Source organism: Siphateles boraxobius, unplaced genomic scaffold, assembly GCF_051911475.1.
Source record: "Siphateles boraxobius isolate OS27281-9 unplaced genomic scaffold, OSU_SipBor_1 27, whole genome shotgun sequence".
NCBI classification, from domain to species: domain Eukaryota; kingdom Metazoa; phylum Chordata; class Actinopteri; order Cypriniformes; family Leuciscidae; genus Siphateles; species Siphateles boraxobius.
Window position 1 is genome coordinate 336,401 of NW_027508887.1, and position 13,600 is coordinate 350,000.

General features: G+C 37.3%; 1 protein-coding gene across 4 annotated transcripts in view; it reads right to left on the minus strand.

Annotated features, from left to right (window-relative positions):
- smarca4b (SWI/SNF related BAF chromatin remodeling complex subunit ATPase 4b) overlaps window positions 1–13,600 on the minus strand; it is a 63,161-nt gene that overhangs the window by 21,555 nt on the left and 28,006 nt on the right. For all 4 annotated transcript variants that reach the window (XM_077245577.1, XM_077245575.1, XM_077245576.1 and 1 more), the window contains 3 exons: window positions 13,225–13,372; window positions 453–616; window positions 306–372 (listed from right to left, as the gene is read on the minus strand). In XM_077245577.1, the coding sequence (XP_077101692.1) occupies window positions 306–372; window positions 453–616; window positions 13,225–13,372 (379 nt within the window). The remainder of the gene's footprint in view (window positions 1–305; window positions 373–452; window positions 617–13,224; window positions 13,373–13,600) is intronic.

Here is a 13,600-nt window from a genome sequence, read left to right on the forward strand (position 1 = left end):
TATAGTGACTCTATTGTCTTTGCTTTACAGCTGAAATTAAATTTGTCTCATATTTGATTAAGTTTGCATCATAAATCATTATTTTCCTTTTTATTACTGTGAATATGTGAAACCACTTTGAAACTCAATTGTATCAAGCGCTATTTAAATTAATGTGACTTGACAAGCTAGAGCAGAAGTGAAATGCAGCCAAGTAGAGAAAGTAGTTAAGTCACTCCCCAACACTGATTCATATTTACTGTTTGTTACAGTATTTCGTCATCCGTCAGCATTTATAACAAATGTTCTTGGAAAGAGTCGCTTACCTTGTACGAGACTTTGACGACAGACGGCGCCCATTTATCAAACTCATAGACCCAGTTAGACAGAGTTCTGCCAGAGAAACACAGTGTTGATGAAAACAGACACCGTGTGTTGTAAGATATGTGTGTGAGAAGTGAAGAGCGACTGACGAGAGCGGCACGATGATGAGGTAGGGTCCGTTCAGGCGCTTGTTCTCCATCAGGTATGTGATGAGCGCGATGGTCTGGATGGTTTTGCCCAAACCCATCTCATCCGCCAGGATCCCGTTCAGATTATTGTTGTACAGAGACACCAGCCACTCCAAACCCTTGATCTGCGCACACACAGTCAAGGCAGCAATGATAAACAATCTTGTGTGTGTGTGTGTGTGTGAGAGAGTGTGTGTGTGTGTGTGTGTGTGTGAATGTGAGAGAGTGTGTGAGAGAGTGTGTGTGTGTATGTGTGAGTGTGTATGTGTGAGTGAGTTTGTGTGTAAGAGTGTGTGTGTGTGAGTGTGAATCTGAGAGAGTGTGTGAGAGAGTGTGTGTGTGTATGTGTGAGTGAGTTTGTGTGTGAGTGTGTGTGTGTGTGTGTGTGTGTGTGTGTGTGTCAGCGTGAGAATGAATGTGTGACTGTGTGTGTGAGTGTCCGTGTTTAGAGTGTGTGTATTTTGTGTGTGTGTGTATGTATCGATCGGCTGCTCTAAGATATCGACCATTGGAAAAACCCACATCAGGCGACCAATGATATTTAAAGTGCTGATGGTAAATGTCTGGTAAAGTGTTGATGGTAAATGTCTGGTAAAGTGTTGATGGTAAATGTCTGGTAAAGTGTTGATGGTAAATGTCTGCTAAAGTGTTGATGGTAAATGTCTGGTAAAGTGTTGATGGTAAATGTCTGGTAAAGTGTTGAAGGTAAATGTCTGGTAAAGTGCTGATGGTAAATATCTGATAAAGTGTTTATGTTAAATGTCTGGTAAAGTGCTGATGGTAAATGTCTGGTAAAGTGTTGATGGTAAATGTCTGGTAAAGTGCTGATGGTAAATGTCTGGTAAAGTGTTGATGGTAAATGTCTGGTAAAGTGTTGATGGTAAATATCTGGTAAAGTGTTGATGTTAAATGTCTGGTAAAGTGCTGATGTTAAATGTCTGGTAAAGTGTTGATGTTAAATGTCTGGTAAAGTGCTGATGTTAAGTGTCTGGTAAAGTGTTGATGGTAAATGTCTGTTAAAGTTTTGATGGTAAATGTCTGGTAAAGTGTTGATGGTAAATGTCTGATAAAGTGTTGATGGTAAATGTCTGGTAAAGTGCTGATGGTAAATGTCTGTTAAAGTGTTGATGGTAAATGTCTGGTAAAGTGTTGATGGTAAATGTCTGGTAAAGTGTTGATGGTAAATGTCTGGTAAAGTGTTGATGGTAAATGTCTGGTAAAGTGTTGATGGTAATTGTCTGATAAAGTGTTGATGGTAAATGTCTGATAAAGTGTTGATGGTAAATGTCTGGTAAAGTGTTGATGGTAAATGTCTGTTAAAGTGTTGATGGTAAATGTCTGGTAAAGTGTTGATGGTAAATGTCTGGTAAAGTGTTGATGGTAAATGTCTGGTAAAGTGTTGATGGTAAATGTCTGGTAAAGTGTTGATGGTAATTGTCTGGTAAAGTGTTGATGGTAAATGTCTGGTAAAGTGTTGATGGTAAATGTCTGGTAAAGTGCTGATGTTAAATGTCTGGTAAAGTGCTGATGGTAAATGTCTGGTTAGGCCTGTCACGATAACAAATTTTGCTGGACGATAAATTGTCCAAGAAATTATTGCGATAAACGATAATATTGATAATAAACGATAATATTGTCGTTCTGAGACCATTTTCATCTAAAATAATGATAATGGCATAATAATGCAGGTATACCTTTTCAAAGATCAATAAACTTTTATTTCTAAAGACTATTTAAATGAGCAAAACAACCAAAAACAATAAAAGCAATGGACTCTGTCTCTGTTAACAAAAAATGCACTTACCAATGTGTGACTTCCGTTCACACTGAGAATCATATGCATCATGTACCTACTGTGTGAGCATGCATCTCATATGAGTATGTGCACTAGTTTGTGTGTGTGTGCTTGCGTCTCAAATGAGTATGTGCGCGGAAAGTTTGTGTGTGTGTGCTCCGTCTCATTGAGTTTGTGTGTGTGTGTGTGTGTGCGCGCGCGTCTCATATGAGTGTGCGCGAGTTTGTGTGTGTGCGCGACATCATATGATGTCTATGTGTGCGCACGTCTCATATGTGCGTGGAGAGTTTTGGTGCGCACGCGTGTCTCATATGATGTGCGTGGAGAGTGTGTGTGTGCGCGCATCTCGTTCTCGTGTGTGTAGAGTTTGCGTGTATGTGCGTGAGCGACTTTAGGTGTGTCGTGGTGCATTTCATATGTATTTGTTTGAGCATTCAGCTGTGTACATGTATGTTTGACTACTTAATATATGTGTATGCAAGACAAGTGTTTCATATGTGCGTGAATGAAGTTTGATTTAAGCCATAGACAGCTCATATGAGGGTGAAAGAGCGCGCGCGCGCGTGAGAGATGTACGCACTACGGCGCTTGATGGTAAATGTCTGGTAAAGTGCTGATGGTAAATGTCTGTTAAAGTGTTGATGGTAAATGTCTGGTAAAGTGTTGATGGTAAATGTCTGGTAAAGTGTTGATGGTAAATGTCTGGTAAAGTGTTGATGGTAAATGTCTGGTAAAGTGTTGATGGTAATTGTCTGATAAAGTGTTGATGGTAAATGTCTGATAAAGTGTTGATGGTAAATGTCTGGTAAAGTGTTGATGGTAAATGTCTGTTAAAGTGTTGATGGTAAATGTCTGGTAAAGTGTTGATGGTAAATGTCTGGTAAAGTGTTGATGGTAAATGTCTGGTAAAGTGTTGATGGTAAATGTCTGGTAAAGTGTTGATGGTAATTGTCTGGTAAAGTGTTGATGGTAAATGTCTGGTAAAGTGTTGATGGTAAATGTCTGGTAAAGTGCTGATGTTAAATGTCTGGTAAAGTGCTGATGGTAAATGTCTGGTTAGGCCTGTCACGATAACAAATTTTGCTGGACGATAAATTGTCCAAGAAATTATTGCGATAAACGATAATATTGATAATAAACGATAATATTGTCGTTCTGAGACCATTTTCATCTAAAATAATGATAATGGCATAATAATGCAGGTATACCTTTTCAAAGATCAATAAACTTTTATTTCTAAAGACTATTTAAATGAGCAAAACAACCAAAAACAATAAAAGCAATGGACTCTGTCTCTGTTAACAAAAAATGCACTTACCAATGTGTGACTTCCGTTCACACTGAGAATCATATGCATCATGTACCTACTGTGTGAGCATGCATCTCATATGAGTATGTGCACTAGTTTGTGTGTGTGTGCTTGCGTCTCAAATGAGTATGTGCGCGGAAAGTTTGTGTGTGTGTGCTCCGTCTCATTGAGTTTGTGTGTGTGTGTGTGTGTGCGCGCGCGTCTCATATGAGTGTGCGCGAGTTTGTGTGTGTGCGCGACATCATATGATGTCTATGTGTGCGCACGTCTCATATGTGCGTGGAGAGTTTTGGTGCGCACGCGTGTCTCATATGATGTGCGTGGAGAGTGTGTGTGTGCGCGCATCTCGTTCTCGTGTGTGTAGAGTTTGCGTGTATGTGCGTGAGCGACTTTAGGTGTGTCGTGGTGCATTTCATATGTATTTGTTTGAGCATTCAGCTGTGTACATGTATGTTTGACTACTTAATATATGTGTATGCAAGACAAGTGTTTCATATGTGCGTGAATGAAGTTTGATTTAAGCCATAGACAGCTCATATGAGGGTGAAAGAGCGCGCGCGCGCGTGAGAGATGTACGCGCTACGGCGCTGCAATCAAATACGATTGTAAATAGACTCAGTAAAAAAAAAACATTTGAAAATCAATGTGTGACGGTCAGCGTTGATATTGACATCCAGTCTCTTTGGTAGAGAGAGAGAGAGAGAGAGAGAGAGAGAGAGAGAGAGAGAGAGAGAGAGAGAGAGAGAGAGAGAGAGAGAGAGAGAGAGAGACGGACGAGGAAAACAAAACAAGCATGCAAATGGAAATTATCGCGGCCGGAAAAATTATCGAGCTCATTTTTTTTTATCGTGCGATTAATTGATTTATTGATTATCGCGACAGGCCTATGTCTGGTAAAGTGTTGATGGTAAATATCTGGTAAAGTGTTGATGGTAAATATCTGGTAAAGTGTTGATGGTAAATGTCTGGTAAAGTGCTGATGTTAAATGTCTGGTAAAGTGTTGATGGTAAATGTCTGGTAAAGTGCTGATGTTAAATGTCTTGTAAAGTGTTGATGGTAAATGTCTGGTAAAGTGCTGATGTTAAATGTCTGGTAAAGTGCTGATGTTAAATGTCTGGTAAAGTGTTGATGGTAAATGTCTGGTAAAGTGTTGATGGTAAATGTCTGGTAAAGTGTTGATGGTAAATGTCTGGTAAAGTGTTGATGGTAAATGTCTGGTAAAGTGCTGATGTTAAATGTCTGGTAAAGTGTTGATGGTAAATGTCTTGTAAAGTGTTGATGGTAAATGTCTGGTAAAGTGTTGATGTTAAATGTCTTGTAAAGTGTTGATGGTAAATGTCTGGTAAAGTGCTGATGTTAAATGTCTGGTAAAGTGTTGATGGTAAATGTCTGGAAAAGTGTTGATTGTAAATATCTGGTAAAGTGTTGATGGTAAATGTCTGGTAAAGTGTTGATGGTAAATGTCTGGTAAAGTGTTGATGTTAAATGTCTTGTAAAGTGTTGATGGTAAATGTCTGGTAAAGTGCTGATGTTAAATGTCTGGTAAAGTGTTGATGGTAAATGTCTGGTAAAGTGTTGATGGTAAATGTCTGGTAAAGTGTTGATGGTAAATGTCTGGTAAAGTGCTGATGGTAAATGTCTGGTAAAGTGTTGATGTTAAATGTCTTGTAAAGTGTTGATGGTAAATGTCTGGTAAAGTGCTGATGTTAAATGTCTGGTAAAGTGTTGATGGTAAATGTCTGGTAAAGTGTTGATGGTAAATGTCTGGTAAAGTGCTGATGGTAAATGTCTGGTAAAGTGTTGATGGTAAATGTCTGGTAAAGTGTTGATGGTAAATGTCTGGTAAAGTGTTGATGGTAAATATCTGGTAAAGTGTTGATGGTAAATGTCTGGTAAAGTGTTGATGTTAAATGTCTTGTAAAGTGTTGATGGTAAATGTCTGGTAAAGTGCTGATGTTAAATGTCTGGTAAAGTGTTGATGGTAAATGTCTGGTAAAGTGTTGATGGTAAATGTCTGGTAAAGTGTTGATGGTAAATGTCTGGTAAAGTGCTGATGGTAAATGTCTAGAAAAGTGCTGATGGTAAATGTCTGGTAAAGTGTTGATGGTAAATGTCTGGTAAAGTGTTGATGGTAAATGTCTGGTAAAGTGTTGATGGTAAATGTCTGGTAAAGTGTTGATGGTAAATGTCTGGTAAAGTGTTGATGGTAAATGTCTGGTAAAGTGTTGATGGTAAATGTCTTGTAAAGTGTTGATGGTAAATGTCTGGTAAAGTGTTGATGTTAAATGTCTGGTAAAGTGTTGATGGTAAATGTCTAGAAAAGTGCTGATGGTAAATGTCTGTTAAAGTGTTGATGGTAAATGTCTGTTAAAGTGTTGATGGTAAATGTCTGTTAAAGTGTTGATGTTAAATATCTGGTAAAGTGTTGATGGTAAATGTCTGCTAAAGTGTTGATGGTAAATGTCTGGTAAAGTGCTGATGGTAAATGTCTGGTAAAGTGTTGATGGTAAATGTCTGGTAAAGTGTTGATGTTAAATGTCTGTTAAAGTGTTGATGTTAAATATCTGGTAAAGTGTTGATGTTAAATATCTGGTAAAGTGCTGATGGTAAATGTCTGGTAAAGTGCTGATGTTAAATGTCTGGTAAAGTGCTGATGGTAAATGTCTGGTAAAGTGCTGATGTTAAATGTCTGGTAAAGTGTTGATGGTAAATGTCTGTTAAAGTGTTGATGTTAAATATCTGGTAAAGTGTTGATGGTAAATGTCTGTTAAAGTGTTGATGGTAAATGTCTGGTAAAGTGCTGATGTTAAATGTCTGTTAAAGTGTTGATGTTAAATATCTGGTAAAGTGTTGATGGTAAATATCTGGTAAAGTGTTGATGGTAAATGTCTGGTAAAGTGTTGATGTTAAATATCTGGTAAAGTGTTGATGGTAAATATCTGGTAAAGTTTTGATGGTAAATGTCTGTTAAAGTGTTGATGTTAAATATCTGGTAAAGTGTTGATGGTAAATATCTGGTAAAGTGTTGATGGTAAATGTCTGCTAAAGTGTTGATGGTAAATATCTGGTAAAGTGTTGATGTTAAATGTCTGTTAAAATTTTGATGGTAAATGTCTGTTAAAGTGTTGATGGTAAATATCTGGTAAAGTGTTGATGTTAAATGTCTGGTAAAGTGCTGATGTTAAATGTCTGGTAAAGTGTTGATGGTAAATGTCTGGTAAAGTGTTGATGGTAAATATCTGGTAAAGTGTTGATGTTAAATGTCTGGTAAAGTGCTGATGTTAAATGTCTGGTAAAGTGTTGATGTTAAATGTCTGGTAAAGTGCTGATGTTAAGTGTCTGGTAAAGTGTTGATGGTAAATGTCTGTTAAAGTTTTGATGGTAAATGTCTGGTAAAGTGTTGATGGTAAATGTCTGATAAAGTGTTTATGTTAAATGTCTGGTAAAGTGCTGATGGTAAATGTCTGTTAAAGTGTTGATGGTAAATGTCTGGTAAAGTGTTGATGGTAAATGTCTGGTAAAGTGTTGATGGTAATTGTCTGGTAAAGTGTTGATGGTAAATGTCTGGTAAAGTGTTGATGGTAAATGTCTGGTAAAGTGCTGATGTTAAATGTCTGGTAAAGTGCTGATGGTAAATGTCTGGTTAGGCCTGTCACGATAACAAATTTTGCTGGACGATAAATTGTCCAAGAAATTATTGCGATAAACGATAATATTGATAATAAACGATAATATTGTCGTTCTGAGACCATTTTCATCTAAAATAATGATAATGGCATAATAATGCAGGTATACCTTTTCAAAGATCAATAAACTTTTATTTCTAAAGACTATTTAAATGAGCAAAACAACCAAAAATAATAAAAGCAATGGACTCTGTCTCTGTTAACAAAAAATGCACTTACCAATGTGTGACTTCCGTTCACACTGAGAATCATATGCATCATGTACCTACTGTGTGAGCATGCATCTCATATGAGTATGTGCACTAGTTTGTGTGTGTGTGCTTGCGTCTCAAATGAGTATGTGCGCGGAAAGTTTGTGTGTGTGTGCTCCGTCTCATTGAGTTTGTGCGCAAGTTTGTGTGTGTGTGTGCGCGCGCGCGCTCGCGTCTCATATGAGTGTGCGCGAGTTTGTGTGTGTGCGCGACATCATATGATGTCTATGTGTGCTCACGTCTCATATGTGCGTGGAGAGTTTTGGTGCGCACGCGTGTCTCATATGATGTGCGTGGAGAGTGTGTGTGTGCGCGCATCTCGTTCTCGTGTGTGTAGAGTTTGCGTGTATGTGCGTGAGCGACTTTAGGTGTGTCGTAGTGCATTTCATATGTATTTGTTTGAGCATTCAGCTGTGTACATGTATGTTTGACTACTTAATGTGTATGCAAGACAAGTGTTTCATATGTGCGTGAATGAAGTTTGATTTAAGCCATAGACAGCTCATATGAGGGTGAAAGAGCGCGCGCGCGCGTGAGAGATGTACGCGCTACGGCGCTGCAATCAAATACGATTGTAAATAGACTCAGTAAAAAAAAAACATTCGAAAATCAATGTGTGACGGTCAGCGTTGATATTGACATCCAGTCTCTTTGGTAGAGAGAGAGAGAGAGAGAGAGAGAGAGAGAGAGAGAGAGAGAGACGGACGAGGAAAACAAAACAAGCATGCAAATGGAAATTATCGCGGCCGGAAAAATTATCGAGCTCTTTTTTTTTTATCGTGCGATTAATTGATTTATTGATTATCGCGACAGGCCTATGTCTGGTAAAGTGTTGATGGTAAATATCTGGTAAAGTGTTGATGGTAAATGTCTGGTAAAGTGTTGATGTTAAATGTCTTGTAAAGTGTTGATGGTAAATGTCTGGTAAAGTGCTGATGTTAAATGTCTTGTAAAGTGTTGATGGTAAATGTCTGGTAAAGTGTTGATGTTAAATGTCTGGTAAAGTGTTGATGGTAAATGTCTGGTAAAGTGTTGATGTTAAATGTCTGGTAAAGTGCTGATGGTAAATGTCTGGTAAAGTGTTGATGGTAAATATCTGGTAAAGTGTTGATGGTAAATATCTGGTAAAGTGTTGATGGTAAATGTCTGGTAAAGTGTTGATGGTAAATGTCTGGTAAAGTGCTGATGTTAAATGTCTGGTAAAGTGTTGATGGTAAATGTCTGGTAAAGTGCTGATGTTAAATGTCTGGTAAAGTGTTGATGGTAAATGTCTGGTAAAGTGTTGATGGTAAATGTCTGGTAAAGTGCTGATGTTAAATGTCTGGTAAAGTGTTGATGGTAAATGTCTGGTAAAGTGTTGATGGTAAATGTCTGGTAAAGTGTTGATGGTAAATGTCTGGTAAAGTGCTGATGTTAAATGTCTGGTAAAGTGCTGATGGTAAATGTCTGGTAAAGTGCTGATGGTAAATGTCTGGTAAAGTGTTGATGGTAAATGTCTGGTAAAGTGTTAATGGTAAATGTCTGTTAAAGTGTTGATGTTAAATGTCTGGTAAAGTGTTGATGGTAAATGTCTGGTAAAGTGTTGATGGTAAATGTCTAGAAAAGTGCTGATGGTAAATGTCTGGTAAAGTGTTGATGGTAAATGTCTGGTAAAGTGTTGATGGTAAATGTCTGTTAAAGTGTTGATGTTAAATATCTGCTAAAGTGTTGATGGTAAATGTCTGTTAAAGTGTTGATGGTAAATGTCTGTTAAAGTGTTGATGGTAAATGTCTGTTAAAGTGTTGATGGTAAATGTCTGGTAAAGTGTTGATGTTAAATATCTGCTAAAGTGTTGATGGTAAATGTCTGGTAAAGTGTTGATGGTAAATGTCTGGTAAAGTGTTGATGGTAAATGTCTGTTAAAGTGTTGATGTTAAATGTCTGGTAAAGTGTTGATGGTAAATGTCTGTTAAAGTGTTGATGGTAAATGTCTGGTAAAGTGCTGATGTTAAATGTCTGTTAAAGTGTTGATGGTAAATGTCTGGTAAAGTGTTGATGGTAAATGTCTGGTAAAGTGTTGATGGTAAATGTCTGGTAAAGTGTTGATGGTAAATGTCTGGTAAAATGTTGATGGTAAATGTCTGGTAAAGTGTTGATGTTAAATGTCTGGTAAAGTGTTGATGGTAAATGTCTGGTAAAGTGTTGATGGTAAATGTCTGGTAAAGTGTTGATGGTAAATGTCTGTTAAAGTGTTGATGTTAAATGTCTGGTAAAGTGTTGATGGTAAATGTCTGGTAAAGTGCTGATGTTAAATGTCTGTTAAAGTGTTGATGGTAAATGTCTGGTAAAGTGTTGATGGTAAATGTCTGGTAAAGTGTTGATGGTAATTGTCTGGTAAAGTGTTGATGGTAAATGTCTGGTAAAGTGTTGATGGTAAATGTCTGGTAAAGTGTTGATGGTAAATGTCTGGTAAAGTGTTGATGGTAAATGTCTGGTAAAGTGTTGATGGTAATTGTCTGGTAAAGTGTTGATGGTAAATGTCTGGTAAAGTGTTGATGGTAAATGTCTGTTAAAGTGCTGATGTTAAATGTCTGGTAAAGTGCTGATGTTAAATGTCTGGTAAAGTGCTGATGTTAAATGTCTGGTAAAGTGCTGATGTTAAATGTCTGGTAAAGTGCTGATGGTAAATGTCTGGTAAAGTGCTGATGTTAAATGTCTGGTAAAGTGCTGATGGTAAATGTCTGGTAAAGTGTTGATGGTAAATGTCTGGTAAAGTGCTGATGGTAAATGTCTGGTAAAGTGTTGATGGTAAATGTCTGGTAAAGTGCTGATGTTAAATGTGTGGTAAAGTGCTGATGTTAAATGTCTGGTAAAGTGTTGATGGTAAATGTCTAGTAATGTGCTGATGTTAAATGTCTGGTAAAGTGCTGATGTTAAATGTCTGGTAAAGTGCTGATGTTAAATGTCTGGTAAAGTGCTGATGTTAAATGTCTGGTAAAGTGCTGATGTTAAATGTCTGGTAAAGTGCTGATGGTAAATGTCTGGTAAAGTGCTAATGTTAAATGTCTGGTAAAGTGTTGATGGTAAATGTCTGGTAAAGTGCTGATGGTAAATGTCTGGTAAAGTGCTGATGTTAAATGTCTGGTAAAGTGCTGATGTTAAATGTCTGGTAAAGTGTTGATGTTAAATGTCTGGTAAAGTGCTGATGTTAAATGTCTGGTAAAGTGTTGATGGTAAATGTCTGGTAAAGTGTTGATGGTAAATGTCTGGTAAAGTGTTGATGGTAAATGTCTGGTAAAGTGCTGATGTTAAATGTCTGGTAAAATGTTGATGTTAAATGTCTGGTAAAGTGTTGATGGTAAATGTCTGGTAAAGTGCTGATGTTAAATGTCTGGTAAAGTGTTGATGGTAAATGTCTGGTAAAGTGTTGATGGTAAATGTCTGGTAAAGTGCTGATGTTAAATGTCTGGTAAAGTGTTGATGGTAAATGTCTGGTAAAGTGCTGATGGTAAATGTCTGGTAAAGTGCTGATGTTAAATGTCTGGTAAAATGTTGATGGTAAATGTCTGGTAAAGTGTTGATGGTAAATGTCTGGTAAAGTGCTGATGTTAAATGTCTGGTAAAATGTTGATGGTAAATGTCTGGTAAAGTGTTGATGGTAAATGTCTGGTAAAGTGCTGATGTTAAATGTCTGGTAAAGTGTTGATGGTAAATGTCTGGTAAAGTGTTGATGGTAAATGTCTGGTAAAGTGCTGATGTTAAATGTCTGGTAAAGTGTTGATGGTAAATGTCTGGTAAAGTGCTGATGTTAAATGTCTGGTAAAGTGTTGATGGTAAATGTCTGGTAAAGTGTTGATGGTAAATGTCTGGTAAAGTGCTGATGTTAAATGTCTGGTAAAGTGCTGATGTTAAATGTCTGGTAAAGTGCTGATGGTAAATGTCTGGTAAAGTGCTGATGTTAAATGTCTGGTAAAGTGCTGATGTTAAATGTCTGGTAAAGTGCTGATGTTAAATGTCTGGTAAAGTGTTGATGTTAAATGTCTGGTAAAGTGCTGATGGTAAATGTCTGGTAAAGTGTTGATGGTAAATGTCTGGTAAAGTGCTGATGTTAAATGTCTGGTAAAGTGTTGATGGTAAATGTCTGATAAAGTGCTGATGTTAAATGTCTGGTAAAGTGTTGATGGTAAATGTCTGGTAAAGTGTTGATGGTAAATGTCTGGTAAAGTGCTGATGTTAAATTTCTGGTAAAGTGTTGATGGTAAATGTCTGGTAAAGTTTTGATGGTAAATGTCTGGTAAAGTGTTGATGTTAAATGTCTGCTAAAGTTTTGATGGTAAATGTCTGCTAAAGTTTTGATGGTAAATGTCTGGTAAAGTGTTGATGGTAAATGTCTGGTAAAGTGTTGATGGTAAATGTCTGGTAAAGTGCTGATGTTAAATGTCTGGTAAAGTGCTGATGTTAAATGTCTGGTAAAGTGCTGATGTTAAATGTCTGGTAAAGTGCTGATGTTAAATGTCTGGTAAAGTGCTGATGTTAAATGTCTGGTAAAGTGTTGATGGTAAATGTCTAGAAAAGTGTTGATGGTAAATGTCTGGTAAAGTGTTGATGGTAAATGTCTGTTAAAGTGTTGATGTTAAATGTCTGGTAAAGTGTTGATGGTAAATGTCTGGTAAAGTGCTGATGTTAAATGTCTGGTAAAGTGTTGATGTTAAATGTCTGGTAAAGTGCTGATGTTAAATGTCTGGTAAAGTGTTGATGGTAAATGTCTGTTAAAGTTTTGATGGTAAATGTCTGGTAAAGTGTTGATGGTAAATGTCTGGTAATGTGTTGATGGTAAATGTCTGGTAAAGTGCTGATGTTAAATGTCTGGTAAAGTGCTGATGGTAAATATCTGGTAAAGTGCTGATGGTAAATATCTGGTAAAGTGTTGATGGTAAATGTCTGGTAAAGTGTTGATGGTAAATGTCTGGTAAAGTGTTGATGTTAAATGTCTGGTAAAGTGTTGATGTTAAATGTCTGGTAAAGTGTTGATGTTAAATGTCTGGTAAAGTGTTGATGGTAAATGTCTGGTAAAGTGCTGATGTTAAATGTCTGGTAAAATGTTGATGGTAAATGTCTGGTAAAGTGTTGATGGTAAATGTCTGTTAAGGTGTTGATGTTAAATGTCTGGTAAAGTGCTGATGGTAAATCTCTGGTAAAGTGTTGATGGTAAATGTCTGGTAAAGTGCTGATGTTAAATGTCTGGTAAAGTGCTGATGTTAAATGTCTGGTAAAGTGTTGATGTTAAATGTCTGGTAAAGTGTTGATGGTAAATGTCTGGTAAAGTGCTAATGTTAAATGTCTGGTAAAGTGCTGATGTTAAATGTCTGGTAAAGTGCTGATGGTAAATCTCTGGTAAAGGGCTGATGGTAAATGTCTGGTAAAGTGCTGATGTTAAATGTCTGGTAAAGTGCTGATGTTAAATGTCTGGTAAAGTGCTGATGGTAAATCTCTGGTAAAGTGTTGATGGTAAATGTTTAGAAAAGTGTTGATGGTAAATGTCTGGTAAAGTGCTGATGTTAAATGTCTGGTAAAGTGCTGATGTTAAATGTCTGGTAAAGTGCTGATGGTAAATCTCTGGTAAAGTGCTGATGTTAAATGTCTGGTAAAGTGCTGATGGTAAATCTCTGTTAAAGTGTTGATGTTAAATGTCTGGTAAAGTGCTGAATGACCTGGTATTGCTTGAGTTGGCCGTTGATCAGCAGAGACGACTGTTTGTCCACGCGCTCAGTAACAGCGTGAGCCACGGCGTAATACGACTGCAACCCGCGCGCAAACGCAGCGCTACCGTACTCATCATCCACGTCCTGTTTAGCATGTCTGCAAACACACACAAACACACGCACGCACACACACACACACACACACACAGGTTGAGATTGCAGAATTGAGATCTTATAAATGGCCTGTAAACACTGATCATCACTGTAACTAGTATAACATATTTTGGCCAATAACGATAACCAACACATTGCCCGATAAATCTAAATTTTGATGTACATTTTTCTGAGCCTTACAAAAACAAAAGCCAAACAAATACAGTGCAGA